Genomic DNA, 14,404 nt, shown 5'->3' with positions numbered 1-14,404 from the left:
AGGGAGGGGGTGGGGTGGGTGGAGGGGTAGTAGGGTGGGTGGTAATGGAAAAATTGAAATTTGAAAAAAAAAAAGCCTTTTGGAGAGAGGGGGTGGGGTGGGAAAGGTTGAGAAGAATTTTGGAAAATATTTTCCCTTCTCTTCATAAGGAAAACATTTTCCTCCAATTGGAGGAAAATGAGTTCATAAGGAAAATGTTTTCCAAAATATTTAAGCCAACCAAACATGGAAAAATTGAAAAATATTTTCCGGAAAATATTTTCCTTCATACCAAACACACCCTAAGAGACTAAGTGATCATTTCACTCCAAAACTACTCCGAACCCAAACCTACTAACTCGATACAACTCAACACAGCTGAACAACACATAAATAAGTATAGATGGGGGAAATGGGGCTATAACTCTCAGAACGAATGACCGGGTCATTACACATAACTACGGGTACGGATCCCGTGACGTAGTTGTGATACATAATTCCCAAAATTTGGGTGCACATTTCATGCGACTCGACTACAACTTCAAATATTAATAATAATAAGTATGTTGTGAGTCGTGGGTGCGGTTCACGTGACAAAATTCGCAATGTGTATAAAACAACGAGTGCACAACGTCGTGACTTGTTCAAATAATTCCATAAGTCCTAAAAGCAATTAAAATTCTTTTAAAAACGGCTATAAAGTTAAAATACACAATAGGCTTTAAATGTGTAATAAATTGAGTAATTAGGCCAATTATTAACATATGAGCGGCCGTGCTAAAACCAGGGAACTCGGGAGTGGCTAACACCTTCTCCCGGGTTAACAAAATTCCTTACCCGGTCTTATATGTTTCGCGGACCGTAAAAATAGAGTCAAACTTCCTCGATTTGGGATTAAAAATAAATTGGTGACTTGGGACACCCTAATAACTATCCCAAGTGGCGACTCTGATTAATTAAATAATCCGATTTCGATAACGTCACCTTAATTGGAAAAAGCTCTATATTCTCTCGGAAAAAAGAGGTGTGACAATAATAAATATGTACAAATATTAAATGATGTACCCAGTAACTCAAATAATCAGCGAATTTAATAGCATATCGAATTCGTAAACTTCAATTCATCACTCCGTCTGTAATAGTAAATAAAGTTCAATTAACCACTATAATAGTAAAGTTACTAAAGTTTGCCACTGTAGGGACAAAATTAATTAATTAAGTTGACTTTACTGTTATAACGGATAAAATTTAATTACTTTAATATGATAAAAAAAAATTATGACTTAGCCATTGCGGTGGATGAATTTCAGCAGTCATACTTGAAAGTAACCATATGCAGTTTCTTATCAAATTAAAGTAGCACTAAGACCGCAAAAGCATTTTTGTGTTCGATTCTCAAAGTTGTTCCCTTTTATCCACAGTTGCAACAGCTTAATAATATGCTGCAACAATCCCATAAAGAAGAGCGGTGTCGCAAGCAAGAATTTGGTGCGATTGACATTGATCGTAGGTCAGATAACAAAGACAACATCAAGAACGAAATGGATACAAAATGTTGCCTGTCTTTTGACTTATCAGAGCACGGATTTGGTGTTATTTCAGATGATGACAGTAGCATAAAGGCAGATTATTTTGGTGTAAATCAAGATTCTGATCTTATGAACATAGTTGAACCTGCGGATGGAACATTAACCTCACCTGAAAATTTGGGCAGCCTAGAATATGATAATCTTTTCAACAAGCCTAGTACAGATTACGATTGGTGGGATTTTTGGTCATAAACGAGTTAAAAAAGGATTCTTTGAGTGTTGGGAAATATGCCAAAAATAAACTCATCCCGTTTGCCTTGAGGGGAAACTGAGATGTGGTGCATTTGTATCCGACAGAATCCACTATATCTAGCTCGGAATATATTTGTGTGTGGAAAACGTAGGCACACATATTAGGAAATGTGTGAGAAATTCAGCATTCAAAAGGTATAATCTCTTAATTAAAATTATTTTGTTTCTTTACATATTCCTCTACCACTTAAACCCCTTTGATTCTTCTGGGTATTTTGTTGTTGTGTCGTTGTCGCTTGGACTGGACTTCAAGTCTATGCCTAATTAAGAAAAAAACTAGAATCGAAACACGAAGGAAAAATACTGATTTCATTAGTTTCTATTGAAAATTGATACTCCAACAAAACTGCCAAAACAAGGAAACCGTACTATTTGTTTGTTGGAATTGTTATTTCATGGGTGTTTTTTTTTAATTCACATGAACGGCATCATAGGATCGAGAACATCATGTGTATAATAATTTTTTTTCCTTTGCTTCCATATTCAAAAATAATCAAGCTTTTGTACTGAAAAAATAAGCCTATCCTTAGTGTCATCAAACTCTTATCTCCTTTAAAGTTGCAAATATTGCATAATATTCAAGTATTGATTTTATGCCATTATTCAACATCATCTCAATTAAGTTTATATACTATTTATATTCTTAGTACAAGATTATATAAATATTTATACTTTAGCGTATATTGCTCGTAATCACATCATATAGAAAGGGGGATAGACAGTGGTAACCTTCAATTATATTATTGTTATCGATTTGAACTTCATGAAAATATTGCCAAATTGGTCAAAATCTTGGATGATTTGCTGATAGTGGCCTTTGATGTTGGCTGGGATTCTTCAAACGGGGATAGAGAGTGCGTATATACAGGAAAAGAAAGAGGGGATAGAGAGTATGTATATACAAGAATTAATATACACATGATTAGTGCAGAAGGTTTTTAAAGATTAATCTGATGACAACCTTAAATGTTATAACTTAGTACTACAACTGTGTTTGTTTCATCAAATTTCTTCCCCGAAGAAGCACAAGAAGGGGGCTTGGTAGTGGGCTAACTAACATCTTGTTCTTTATTTTCCTTTTTGAACATTTTGTCATGGCCTATTTTTTTAATCGAATTTGGCTGATATTTTCATCACCTTCTCTTGCCTGGCTTCTTCATTGTTTAGATTTGTTAGTTGGATGAGTGTGTTCATATCATTTTAATATGGAAAAGAAGATGTCGAACATTTGGACAGTGTTTTTGTATTTCTGCAATTTCTGCACTGCGTTTCAGAAATTTCTGCATTTGTGGACAATATTTTTGCATTTCTGCACAATTTTTCTGCATTTTTGCACTGCGTCTCGGCAATTTCTGCAATTCTGCACAGTGTTTCTACATTTACGCATAGCGTTCCAGCAATTTTTGCGTTTCTGTACATCGCTTCAGCAATCTCTGCTTTCTGCACAGTATTTCGGTATTTCTGCACTGCGTTTCTACAGTGTATGCATTTTTGCACCGCGGTTCTGTATTTCTGCATAGTCTTTTTACATTTCTGCAGAACGTTCTGCATTTTCTGTATTTCTGCACATTAGGATGTCCAAGTGAGATTAAACTGTGCATTTCTACTCTTGAACATATTATTGCATTATATTCTTTTTCCTTTTTGATTTATTAATTAGTAAACTTCTTTTGGTGCTAGGCCATGTGCAATAAAAATTCTGAAAATAGGAAAAAATAAAAGTAGAGGCATCGGATGGGATCTATTAATTTTGCAAGAGTACACGTGGCATTGGTAATATTTATTCGACACTTATGGAAAACATGACTTCTATTTCATTACACACTTTTTTAGAATTTTGGAAGGTCAGTAATGCATTTATGTCATGTCAATTATTACTTACGATCTATACTGAAGTTGGCAAAATGACTTACTATAAGTACTCAATTTTTTCTAATTTTAAGTTCAACTGGTAAAAAAAGAAGCAGATGGGCTTGTAGTAGGGGCAATGAGGTTGATGGAAGCCGAGGCGAGTAAGATAAAGAGTACATCACTTGATGCCATTGGTAAATTCCTGAAATTTTATGTTCATCAGGAGAGAGAATGTGTAACAGGTTGTAATTTAAAGAAACTTCTTTTTGGGTGTTTTATCTGCGTATTTGTGTGATGAATATGTAAGCATATATCTGAAATTATAGTTGGAAGATTTGCCACCTGAAGCACTTCTGCTTTGATGATAACTGAATTAAGTTCTAGCTGGTTATTTTAAGCTAATTTTGATTTCACTGCTAAAAATTGTAAAATAGGTTCATAACAATAAAAGGGAAGAAAATAAACTTATCATTTTTGCGTCTAATATTTGTTAAATCTTTTCTTATATTAGTAACTATATGGACATCTCATTTCACATGGATTTGGACTATAATTTACAGCTTTGAAGCTTCATATTTAATGTTCATGTTGCTTACAGAGACACCTTTGAACCAACACTCAGCAAATAGAAAAATGATACTTTGATAAGTTATTCATATTTTACTTATTATAGAACAAAAGAGGAATAAAAGGTTAGCTTATTTATCATGATCAATGGCTTAATTCATCAAGTCTACTACCTGGAGTTTATCATTTACATTTTCAATATTGCCATAGGTACTAACAATAAATTGTAGTTGGAGCTTCTGCTGCCGGACTACTTATATGATAAAGTAATTCACTAGCACATACATTAAACTCTGGCCCAAAGAAAAGAGAAGGAAAATGGCACTTCGCTAAGAGAGTGTAATGAGGCTAAAATTATCTCTCTTTTCCTGTTTCTAATTTGTGTCTATTTAATGTCTGCTAGGTTAGATTTTGTCGTTGAATCTCCTTTTATTTCACTCGATTGATCCAATAGACCTATGGCAGCCATTTATATTTGATAAGTTATTGCTTGCATGCTTGATGAAGTGAATTGTACGAATCCAAGAAATTGAATTGCATTATGAGACCCTTTTGTTCCTTAACAAATCATAATTTTCTTTCATTTGTTTTTTTATTCATTTGTTTTATCTTTTATGAGCGTCCTCATTGGTACATATAGTAACTTATAACTGCTTCGGAAGAACTTGTGGGCAACATGCTTAATCAATCTTCTCAAAAGGTAAACATTTTATTAAAATATGTTTTGATATCCCTGAGATCTTTCTCTGGAATATTGTCGGATATATGGCAAGCATTATTGTGGTTCCCCTCCTGTGATACAAGTGTCTGATACAAATTTGCTTTGATCAATTTCTATAGACTATAATAAAGGTGAAAAGTGAATTAACTTTTAATTCAACAATCCTTCCTCATTGACAGGTTGAAGTAATTGAATAGTCATGTGAAATGGCTAGGTGTTGATATTCGACAGATGGATTTATAGTACTAACACTTCATGATGAATGACTAAGTGAATCTTGAAACTGTGTAGCGAAATTTTCGATAAGTTTGTTGTGACTAAAAGAGAGGACAAAGTTCTTTTAGAATAGATATTGGTTAGTAATAATCAAAATGTCCCTTCAAGGACATCCGATAAATTAACAATAAAAAAGAATATGTTTTGGTTTTTCCAAAAAATATGATCATTGTGACCTGATTAGTGTTCCTTTAGACGGATAATCCAAAATATTTTTTTCATTTTAGATGAATTTTCACTTTTAATAGCTTATGTACCTGTGAGCCTGTTTCAAATGTGATTTAGATGCCATTACTCTGTATAGTAGATATTCTTGATGGAAAAGAGAAAAAGAAAAGTTAGGAAAGAATGATTAACCCAAAGTAGAATTAGACTTATTTAAACTTCTATCAATATGAAATGCATTCAGATTCTTTTGGGAGGCGTAAGTGCTTTTTGTGGTTTCAAGGGTATTCGTGGCCGATGTCCCACTACGAGTTTTGATATTTGGAAACTGAATACTGTCATGTTTGACTTGGAGATATTCTTTTCGGATTAAAAGTTTGTCTTGAAGATAAGGTTATGATGCTCATTAAGCTAACCCTGCTCCTACGCTTGACTTATTTTCTTCATGTAAAATCCTGTTGAGAAGATATACATAAATTTAATCTAGATTATATAATTTAAGGTTTAATGCCTATGTTTGACTTATTTATTAGCATATAGGGAAAAAGCCTAACTTTGCTAGGATGGAGAAGGAACAAGCAAAATGAGAATTTTCTGCTTTCCTTGAGGCTGTTCAACTCAGTTTGATGCTTTTATTTGAGAAGAGGAGAATGTTATTCAAGATTAAATTTATGTAGTTGAGGGGATGGTGATTCTGTCATACTATCATTGTTCTTTCTGTTGTAAGTTATTAGTTTCTACCTTTGTGTAAGTGATGATATTCTTGTTATATTCTAGTTTTTAGCTTCAAACTTCCTGAAGAAATTTGTTATGGCACTTAGCATATAGTTGCAACTACACTGCAAACTGGTATTTCACATAGGCAAACATTACATGTATGTTACGACTGTAAAAAGCATTTGTGATTCGACTCAACATGGACATAAAGTAGACTTTCAACAAGCATATAAATGCTTAAAGTGTTGAAGCATGCTTAGCCTGTCAAATTGATTATTTAAAGAATACTAACATTTTATGTCCTCTTTTAAATGTTTTGCAGGAAAATGGACAGAGGGCTCGGCTAACAACTGATGCAAATTTTGGAGCCTGTTGAGTGACAGATTAGAGTCACTGATGTATATGGTTTTGTGTTGTGCAATTTAAATTGGACATAACATGGTGTAATACTTTGGTGCTTCATCTCTTTACCGGTGCACATTCCCTCAAGCAAATCTCATGTTTCTGACATTCCGTTGTTACTTTTCAACGTTCTTGTATTGCTTTGTCATATTTGGATTTACATGGTTTTTTTTTTTACTTTTTATTAAGTAAAAATAAAATGTATCAATATATTTCACATTTCATGGACCAATATGTCGGGCCCGGGCTGAGCTCGGGCAATAAACATCTAGTTTACTTATATGTGATTGAAAAATATCCAAAACATGGTGCTACTATATGTTATCCTAATCTTTGTTCTTCTTGACGAACGATCAAAGTTTAGTTTCTATCTAATTATAATTTTTTTATGTGTAGGAGAATGTGGGTGATGCAACTGGAAATGGTGGCGGAAAGTCAATTTGATCTTAATGTGAATGCGAAGAATTTTTGGATAACTGGGATGTCTAATATTCATGATATTATATGAATATATTCACTGTTGTAAAGTTTACTATTAATGGGCAATTTGACTCATTGTTTTATTAGTATGTGTATTCATTTGAATCTTTTTTTGGTACTTATTAGCTAATTTAGTTCTTTATATCATCAAAATATATGATAATTTAGTTCTTTATATCATCAAAATGTAAATTTTAAAAATAATTAAAATATATATTATATACTCTAGCCAAATTGCCACGCTTTAATAGTGTTGCCATATGTTTGTACGCCATATTTTTTAAGTGTTCCTTTAGAAGCCACGCTTAACTAGTGTGACCTATAAGTTAACAAAGGCCACGCTTTTCGAGTGTAGCTGTAAGGTATAAGAGTGTTCCCATATGGGGTGTAATAAGCGTTGTCTTTGTTATCTAATTGTCCATGCTTTTAAGCGTGGATGGTAAGACAACAGTTGAAAAGCGTGCCCTTAGGTCAAAGGTTACGCTAGTTTTGGCCACTCCCAATAAAGCGTTGCCTAAAGTCAAAAAGTGTGGCCTTTGACCAAAGGCCACACTTTTTGCTAGTTTAGACCACACTTTTTCCGGGGTGGTCACAGGCCTAAAATATTGTAGTGCAGTGCAGAAATTTTCAGCATAGGTAGGCAGGGCAGAACAAAAAAACTATAGCCGGAGATTTCATTCTTTAGGATGAATATCGCATTGTATATTTTTCATAAGGTAAAATGTGCTATTTCATTCATGTTTCTGATGGAACATCTCCTTTACATTTACGTTCTGTGAATAGTTGTACAGTATTTATATGACACATTTTGTTTATCGAGAGTTAATTTGACTATATTAGAAGCTTCATTGGAATATGTAACGATGTCGGTCGTTTTGAGAGTATTAGCCCCGATCCCCTATTTATTGTCCCCTCTACTTCATTTTATGCTTATTTGACTTGCCGGGGTGCTTGGTGTAGGGTTCGGGAGAGTTTCAAAGTGGAATGGAACACATAGTCCCTAAATTTGAAGTTTGAGTTGTAAGAGTTGACCTTAGTTTGACCTGTGTGAATACAACTCTGGATGGGGTTTCGTCAGTTCCAATAGCTCCGTATGGTGATTTCGGTCTTAGGAGCGTCTCCGGATGTGGATTTGGAGGTCCGTAGGTCATTTCGGTGTTATTTGGCAAAAGTTGGAAATTGAAAGGTTCTTGGGAAGTTTGACCGGGAGTGGACTTTTTGATATCGGGGTCGAATTCCGATTTCGGAAGTTGGAAGACGTACGTAATGTCAAATTTGACTTGTGTGCAAAATTTGGAGTCAATCGGACGTGATTTGATAGGTTTCGGGATCGTTTGCAGAAGTTGGAATTTTCTTAGTTTCAACAGGCTTGAATTGGGGTGCGATTCGTGTTTTTGATGTTGTTTGATGTGATTGGAGGGCTCGACTAAGTTCGAATCATGTTTTAGGACTTGTTGGTGTAATTGGTGGAGGTCCCGGGGACCTCGGGTGGATTCCGGATGGTTAGCGGATTGAATTTGGAGTTGAGTGAATTGCTGAAGTTGGACATCTACTGGTGTAATCACACCTGCGGAATTCTCATCGCAGGTGCGAGCTCGCAGAAGCGAGAAGTGGAGCGCATAAGTGGCCTAGGACGAGGTGTCCAGTGGTTGCAGGTGCGACGTGAAGGCCGCCCAGAAGCGGAGCCGCTCCTGCGGAAGGAGGATCGCAGAAGAGGAGAGTGAAGTAGATGAGGTGGCCAAGGTTTCCGCAGAAGCGGACGAGTGAGCGCAGAAGCGCGTCTGCAGATGCGGATGCTGTGCGCAGGTGCGATATCTGGGAGTTTAAGTGACCTCCGCAGATGCGGAGATTTCACCGCAAAAGCGGTATCGCCAATGCGGATTCTGGACCGCAGAAGCGGTTTGACTGCGCAGAAAAGGGGAAGGCCGAGGGTTTGATTTCATTATCCATTGTTGGACCTAGAGAGCCCTGATTGAGGCGAGAATTTGAGGGGTTTTCAAAGGAAACATTTGGATGAGAATTCTTGACTCGTTTTTTGTTATATTTCACTAATCTATTGTTAATTTCTACATTTAATTAAGGTTTTGGGTTAAGAAATTGGGGGAAAAGTTGTAAGTCCTTTGATCGAATTTTGAGGTTTTGATCATGGTTTTGGTATTGGATTTGAGTAATTTTGGTATGGGTGAACTCGTGATTGAACAATATTCGGATTTTTTGACTTTTACCCAATTCCGAGACGTGGGCCAGGATCGACTTTTTGGGGCGATTTTCTAATTTCTTGTTGAAGTCTTGATTTCATTAATTAGGTTAGTTTTTTATAGTTATATTTATAGTATGAAATTGCTTTTGGCTAGATTTGGGCCATTCAGAGTCGGAAAGTCGAGGGAAAGGCATTCTTATTGACTGTTGAGCTTGGTTTGAGGTAAGCGACTTGTCTAGCCTTGTGTGGGGAAAAATTGCTTTAGGATTTGGTACTGTTATAACAATTTGTGATATGTGAGTGACGTGTACGCGAGGTGACGAGTGCGTACACGAGCTAAATATTGAAAATCCTGTTTTTGCTAAGTAGCTTCCTTTTATATCTTAAATGAGTTATTCTAGCACGTGTAGTCTTCACGTTTAGTCTAATTTCACATGTCTACGTATTTCATTTATCACTTGCAATTTGAACAACATGCTTAGTTGAATTACCTGTTTTTCCTTGATTCCGTATTTGTTCTTTAACTAAAGGATTTCCTTGCTTGTAATATCATTGTTGTATTTATTACGTGTTGACTTCCGTGATTCTTGTTCTGATGATTGTTTGGGTGTGGCAAGAGGTTTCTTTTGTGCAGAGTGTTATTGTCCCGAGCTTTCTTCCGTGCGAAGTGTTATTGGCACGAGGTTTCTTCTGTGCCATGTGTTAGCACGAGGTTTCTTCCGTGCGGAGTGTGATTGGTACGAAGTTTCTACCGTGCGGAGTGTGATTGGCACGAGGTTTCTTCCGTGCGGACTGTGATTTGGCACGAGGTTTTTTCCTTGCAGAGTGAGATTGTAGCACGAGGTTTCTGCCGTGCCATTGTGAGATATTTACTTTTGGGACTACGAGGCGGTACCTCGGAAGCGCCTCTGTTGTTTTCCCTGTTTTTGCTGCGTTGTTTGTTGTTGTTGTTGTTGTTCCTTAACTTGTAAGATGTTCTTTTCCTTACGTGTTATAATTGTCTCTTGTTTTTCCCCGTGCTATTACTTCTCCGTACATTCCTATTTGTTTCATTAACCTACCATTATTGTTATCATTCCGTTCTACCTTATTTCTTATATTCCAATAGGGCTCTGATCTGACCTCGTCAGTAATCTACCAAGGTTAGGCTTGGCACTTACTGGTGTACTCATACTACGCTTCTGCACATCTTTTTTTGCAGACCCAGGTACATCCTACCAGCCCGATATTAGGAGAGTGTGTGTTGCTGCTTGGAGATTTCAAGGTATATCTACCAACGTCTGCAGACTTCAGAATCCCCCTCTATCCTTATTATGTTGTTCTTCTTTATTCTCTTAGATGCTGCTGTATAGCTGCCCCTCTTTTCTTGGAAACATGAAGTGTTTTTGAGCAAAGAAACAAGTAAGCGACGTAATTTATTTCTGACCCGGCACTTGTTCAAAGCGAAACAAAGATGGACAAAAGACTGTGACCGAACCCTGGTATCTGAGCTGCCTACATATCCTTGGCTACAAAGGAATCAGGCCACGTGTAGTTCAGAAGTGAATGAAGTGATGGAGTATGTGGAGAGGATGAGAGAGTCGATTGAGGTATCGTTCGAGGCTCCGTTCCGTGGTCCTGATATTACATCAAAATCAAAATCTAAAGGAACTAAACAAGCCTATCAGCTATGAGTTACAAGATTCCTATCTATAAGTCTTTTGAAGCTTGATCTTGAGTCTTGAATGGTTCTTCATGCATACTTTTGATTGGAATATTGATGCTTGCTAGCTGCAGGTGCTAGTTCATTCTTCTACAGATTCTTCTAATAGAAATAGGGAATGATGTGCTCGTGACTTCTGTCATGTCTTGAGCAGTTCACATCTTTCATCTGCTTCTTGGATTCACTTTTTTTCTTTTAATCTAGATTGAGACTTCTTATTTTGGTCATCTCGAACCTTGTGCCTTGAGGTAAAACCTGCTCAGACACCAAAATAAAACAAGCGAACGATATTTTTCTGCCCCAGTTTTCACTAGAAAAATTCCGTGAGTTATTGGCAAAATTGTAAATCACTTATGCTATTGATGAAGGATGCAATAATGAGAGTAAAACTAAAGACTCAACTAGGATGTGCGTCTCCTGTGAGATTGAGCTTAATAAAAGCTAAAGATTAACAACTTAAGAAAACTAAAATTGACCCTATTCTACAGGCGGGACCCCTGAACTTCAGCAAAACTAAAGATTAACAACTTAAGGAAACTAAAAGTTGACCCTATTTTCCAGGAGTGGCACCTGAACTTAAGGAAAACTAAGACTAACAACTTAAGAGAATTAAAAACTGACCCTATTTTCCAAGCGGGTCTCCTAAACATAAGGAAAACTAAAGATTAACGAGTTAAGAAAACTAAAACCGATCTTATTTTCCAGGCGGGACCCCTGAACTTAAGGAAAACTAAAACTAACAGCTTAAGAGAATTAAAAGCTGGCCCTATTTTTCAGGTGGGACCCTGAACTTAAGGAAAACAAAAGATTAACGACTTAAGGAAACTAAAACCGACCCTATTTTCCAGGCGGGACCCCTGAGCTTAAGGAAAACTAAGACTAACAACTTAAGAGAATTAAAAGCTGACCCTATTTTCCAAGTGGGACCCCTGAACTTAAAGAAAACTAAAGATTAATGACTTAAAAAAACTAAAACTGACCCTATTTTCCAGGTGGGACCCCTGAACTTAAGAAAAACAAAAGATTAACGACTTAAGGAAACTAAAACTAACCCAATTTTCCACGCGGGACCCCTGAACTCAAGGAAAACTAAAGATTAACGACTTAAGAGAATTAGAAGATGACCCTATTTTCTAGGCGGGCCCCCTGAGCTTAAGGAAACTAAAACTGACCCTATTTTCCAGGCGGGACCCCTGAACTTAAGGAAAACTAAGACTAACAACCTAAAGAGAATTAGAAGATGACCCTATCTTCCAGGCGGGCACCCTGAGCTTAAGGAAAACTAAAGATTAACGACTTAAGAAAACTAAAAGCTGACCCTATTTTCCATGCAGGACCCCTGAACTTATGGAAAACTAAAGATTAATGACTTAAGAGAATTAAAAGCTGACCTTATTTTCTAGGCGGGACCCCTGAACTTTAAGGAAAACTAAAACTAACAAGTTAAGATAACTGAAATTGACCCCCCCCCCCCTTTTTTTTTTTAAATCCAAACTTTTTGTTTTAAATTATCCTAGGAGAAAATTCATCGGACTAGGTTTTTTTATCTTGTTGTCTTAGGAGAAAGATTCATCAGACTAAGACTTCTATCCTAGGAGAAAACTCATCAGACTAGGGCTTTTTATCTTAGGAGAAAAATTCATCCTACTAAGACTTCTATCCTAGGAGAAATTCATCAGACTAGGTTTTCTTATTTATTATCTTAGGATAAAGATTCATCAGACTAAGACTTCGATCCTAGGAGAAAATTCATCAGACCAGGTTTTCCTATCATAGGAGAAAGATTCATCAGACTAATATTTTTATCCTAGGAGAATGATTCATCGGACTAGGTTTTCTTATCTTAGGAGAAAGATTCATCAGACTAAGACATTTATCCTAGGAGAAAAATTCATTAGACTAGGTTTTCTTATCTTAGGAGAAAGATTCATCAAAGTAAGACGTTTATCCTAGGAGAAAAATTTATCATACTAGGTTTCTTATCTTATGAGAAAGATTAATCAAACTAAGATTTTATTGAGAGGAAAATCCATCAGACTGGGATGTATTACCCTAGGAGGCAAATGTGAGGAGCAATGACACGATTTTATGCACACTAGGAAGATAAATAAAGGCAAAGATTTGAGAAACTTCTCTTTGTCGGCTCTTCTCTTCTCTTCTTTTTCTCTTTTTTTTTTTCCTTTTTTTTTCTTTCTTTTTTCTTTTTTTTGAGCCACTTTTCTTGCAGTACTTTGTTCCTATTTCAAACAAAGAAAATTTTGTCAATTTTGAAAGTGGTGGTCGGTTTGTGACCTTGAGTCTTGGGCAGCTTAGCTATTGCTCAATCAGCTTGAGTCGGTTTCAAGAGACTTTTGCTCTGCATCAATCCTGATTATTTCACACCCAGTACCATTTGTATTTATGGCTCAATTAGCCTTGTCCCAACTGGAGATCTTTGCTTAGGTGACCTTTTTGATATCTTGAATGGCTTCTTGCTTTTTGAGCAATTTTTATGTCAGAGAGAGTCGCAACTGGGTATGCGCCTTTTGCATGATGTGCACACTTCATAGTCTCTATTCAGTACTACAGAGGTTATCTTTGCTTGCTTTAGCCAAGTAGGCTGACAAGGGTCTTTTGGGGGGAAACCTTTCCATGAATCCTCAAGGCATGTTGACTGTAACACCTGAGTGTGCTAGCCAAATTTACTTTGTGCAACTGAAAAGCTGGTAGAAGATTTTGAAATCTTTTCTTGCTTGTTTTGACAAGGACTAACTCAGAGTGAAGGGATACAATGATGCAAAGAAAAAATATTATTAGCAAGAAATACCCCTGTTGGGACGGACAGAAGGAAGAGTTTTTTTTTTTTCAATAACTAGACTTAATGATCATGACATGCATTTTGGACTCAACGACCTGATCTATCAAACAGATCTAATCTTTCCTTTTTACCATTCCTATGACCTTTGAAGTCGGGCTTGTTTGTGTAAATTCTTTGTATCAGCTTCACGACTCACTTTCGACTAGTGGTGCCATGAGGAATTTTCACCAACAAGTCTCTCTTATTTGTTTATCTCTACTTACCGCCGTCTTACAGTGCCCATGAGGGTTTTCACTAGTGAGACTCTCTCATTTTTCTTCTTTATTTTTTTTTATTTTGCTTTCTTGTGTGAGCAACTCGACAGTGTTCTATGTCGCGTGACAACCATTGCTCATTGCATGCTTCTCTTGGCATTCTTGAAGGCATATCGGGAGGTCTTTATTTGAAAGATTTTTGGTTAGGGTTGGAAAGAAGGGACAGCATAAAGGCTCAAAGTAGACTCAAAATGAGGGGTTGTAGACTTACAACTCTTGGAATCGACTCTTTTCAAAAGTGAAATAAAATCTTTGCCCCGGTTTCAGATACTGGGATTTTTTGGAATTTTGTTTTGACACTTATTTGGTTGGACCGAACCGCGTAAGGCTGCCTACGTATCCTTTTTAAAGGAATCAGGTCAAATGTAGTTCAAACATCTGACCTAACTATA

The 14,404-nt window shown here is 36.4% G+C and overlaps 1 protein-coding gene across 1 annotated transcript in view; it reads left to right on the top strand.

Annotated features, from left to right (window-relative positions):
- Window positions 1–1,760, top strand: part of LOC109230237 — a 17,091-nt gene extending 15,331 nt beyond the window's left edge. Inside the window, exon 2 of the mRNA XM_019395758.1 lies at window positions 1,401–1,760. Coding sequence (XP_019251303.1) covers window positions 1,401–1,760 — 360 coding nt within the window. The remainder of the gene's footprint in view (window positions 1–1,400) is intronic.

This window comes from Nicotiana attenuata, chromosome 7 (assembly GCF_001879085.1).
Source record: "Nicotiana attenuata strain UT chromosome 7, NIATTr2, whole genome shotgun sequence".
Lineage (NCBI taxonomy): Eukaryota > Viridiplantae > Streptophyta > Magnoliopsida > Solanales > Solanaceae > Nicotiana > Nicotiana attenuata.
The sequence above is the reverse complement of the archived record's forward strand: the minus strand, read 5'-3'. Positions and strand labels throughout refer to the sequence as shown.